Consider the following 2,334-nt stretch of genomic DNA (forward strand, 5'->3'; position numbering starts at 1 on the left):
CGAAAATCGGACTCAAGTCCCTGTACTATAGTACAGGGTCGTTGGCCAAATTTTACCAAAAATGAAAAGTAGAGAACTCTCCATTTTTATAATTTTTCCTGATATACATACCTGTTTTTATGCTGTGTAGAAAGTTTGAACTGATTCCGATCAAAATTGTATTTTTTATGAATTTTAAAATTTATTATTTATTTTTTATTAGTATTTGTATAACTGGTGTTGTTGATGAAGATGCTATTATTAACAGCAACAACGAAAAGACTCCAAACTCCAAGAAGAAGAAAGGATCTCCTCTCAGTCGGAAACTGTCACGTCTTCAGAAACTCTCTCGTGCTAACTCAAACAATAAAGACTCACTTAATGAGGGGGATGGGTCAGGAGGTGTGGCTAATGATAATAGACCGATATTAATGGTTAGGACTGAGAATGTGTACCATGAACCTATTGAGAAGTCACAAGAAATCAAGGTATGGGATTATAGGAATGAGAATATGAGTATGGAGTATGGAATTATGAGAATGGAGTATGTATAGGTATAGAATGATGCCATGTTTTAGTATTATTATTATTAACATCAATAATATCATTACTATTATATCATGCAGGCATTATCAGCTGAAGTGATTAAAACTATCAGAGACATCATTTCATTGAATCCACTGTATAGGTAATAATAATAATGATAAAAAACTATCTTAAATAATTTTAATTTTTTCTCTCTCTCTTGTCCCACAGAGAGTCATTGGCTCAGATCATTGAGGCTGGTAAAAGAGTTATAGATGATCCTACACATCTTGCTGATTTTGGAGCTGCACTGACCAGTGGAGAATCACATCAAATTCAAGCAGTTCTTGAATGTCCAGACGTAATCACTTTATCATTATTATTATTATTATTATTGTTATTTTTATTATTATTATTATTATTATTATTGTTAGATTCCTGAGCGATTGATGTTAACACTTGAACTGCTCAAGAAAGAACTAGCCATTGTAACACTACAAAAGAAACTTGGAAAAGAAGTAAGCACATGTACATATATTTGTAACTAAAATTAATTTACCAATATTATAAATGCAACTGAGTTGAATTCACTTTATTTGCTTTACCAAGCACATTTTTTAGTGTTATACTGTATGGCTAGAAAATTTCGAGGGCATAAATTTTCGTGTTTTAGTGAAAAGCTCTTAATTCTTTAATTTCGAGGGAGTTAAATTTCACATTTTTGCACGTGAAATTGCACTTGCACGTGTTTTTGCACTTGCATTAAGTCGTTGATTTTCACATGCTGCGCATGCGCAGTGAGCATTTCCATGGTATTAATTTTCGTGGTTAAGAAGTTACCCACGAAATCCACAAAATTAAATACCCCACGGAATTTTCTAGCCATACGGTATTCTAATATTTTTTTGTCATGTTAGGTTGAAGAGAAGTTTACTAAAATGCAGAGGAAATATTTATTACAAGAACAACTGAAAATAATAAAGAGAGAACTGGGAATAGAAGTAATGGAGACTGAGAGAGGGAGGGAGGGAGGAGTAGTGAATGGAAGAAGTTGAATGATATGTTTTTATTGTAGAAAGATGACAAGGATGCCATATTGGACAAGTTTCGTGAAAAGATATCATCAATGACTGTACCAAAGGAAGTGGAGACTGTAATTGAAGAAGAATTGAACAAACTGTCCTTCCTTGATAACCACTCATCAGAATTTAAGTAAAAAAGAAAGATTTTATGACTTAATCATCCTTGATCTCTCTCTCTCCCTCCCTGCCTCCCTCTCTCTCCCTCTCTCTCTCTCCCTCCCTCTCTCTCCCCTCTCTCTCTCTCTCCCTCTCTCTCTCCCTCTCCCTCTCCCTCTCAGTGTAACAAGGAACTATCTTGACTGGTTGACCAGTATACCCTGGGGTAAGACCAGTAAAGAGGACTTCCATTTAGAGAGGGCTAAGGTTATACTTGATGAGGATCATTACGGACTCAAGGACATTAAGGACAGGATACTGGAGTTTATAGCAGTCTCAAGATTGAAAGGATCAGTCCAAGGAAAGATACTCTGCTTCGTAGGACCACCTGGTAATGTACATGTACATTAATATACATGTACATGTACATGTATTCTATTAATTTATGTATTATCGGGTAATGTTTCTAACTTTTTATTGGTAATACTGGTGGTAATGTATTTATTAATTTATAACTTTTTAAATCTCTTACAATTCTTTTATAAGGAATATACTGTACATTAATTTCTACATGTACATGTGTATTGTACATTTGTAGTATGGTGCGTGGGCGGATCAAAGGCGCCGCCAGTGCTACAACTTCCAATAACCG

The 2,334-nt window shown here is 34.7% G+C and overlaps 1 protein-coding gene across 1 annotated transcript; it reads left to right on the plus strand.

The window, feature by feature from the left end:
* Positions 1–200: 200 nt before the first annotated feature.
* Positions 201–2,122, plus strand: LOC105314679 (lon protease homolog, mitochondrial-like; the record flags this gene model as incomplete). The annotated part of the gene is made up of 7 exons (XM_020003389.1): positions 201–467; positions 606–667; positions 736–865; positions 939–1,022; positions 1,422–1,505; positions 1,580–1,716; positions 1,865–2,122. Coding segments are annotated over 7 exons (993 nt in total), but the record flags the coding sequence as incomplete, so codon positions are not given.
* Between the last annotated feature and the right edge of the window lie 212 nt (positions 2,123–2,334).

The sequence above is a fragment of the Amphimedon queenslandica genome, unplaced genomic scaffold (genome assembly GCF_000090795.2).
Source record: "Amphimedon queenslandica unplaced genomic scaffold, v1.1 AMPQUscaffold_12674, whole genome shotgun sequence".
In the NCBI taxonomy this organism is placed as follows: Eukaryota; Metazoa; Porifera; class Demospongiae; order Haplosclerida; family Niphatidae; genus Amphimedon; species Amphimedon queenslandica.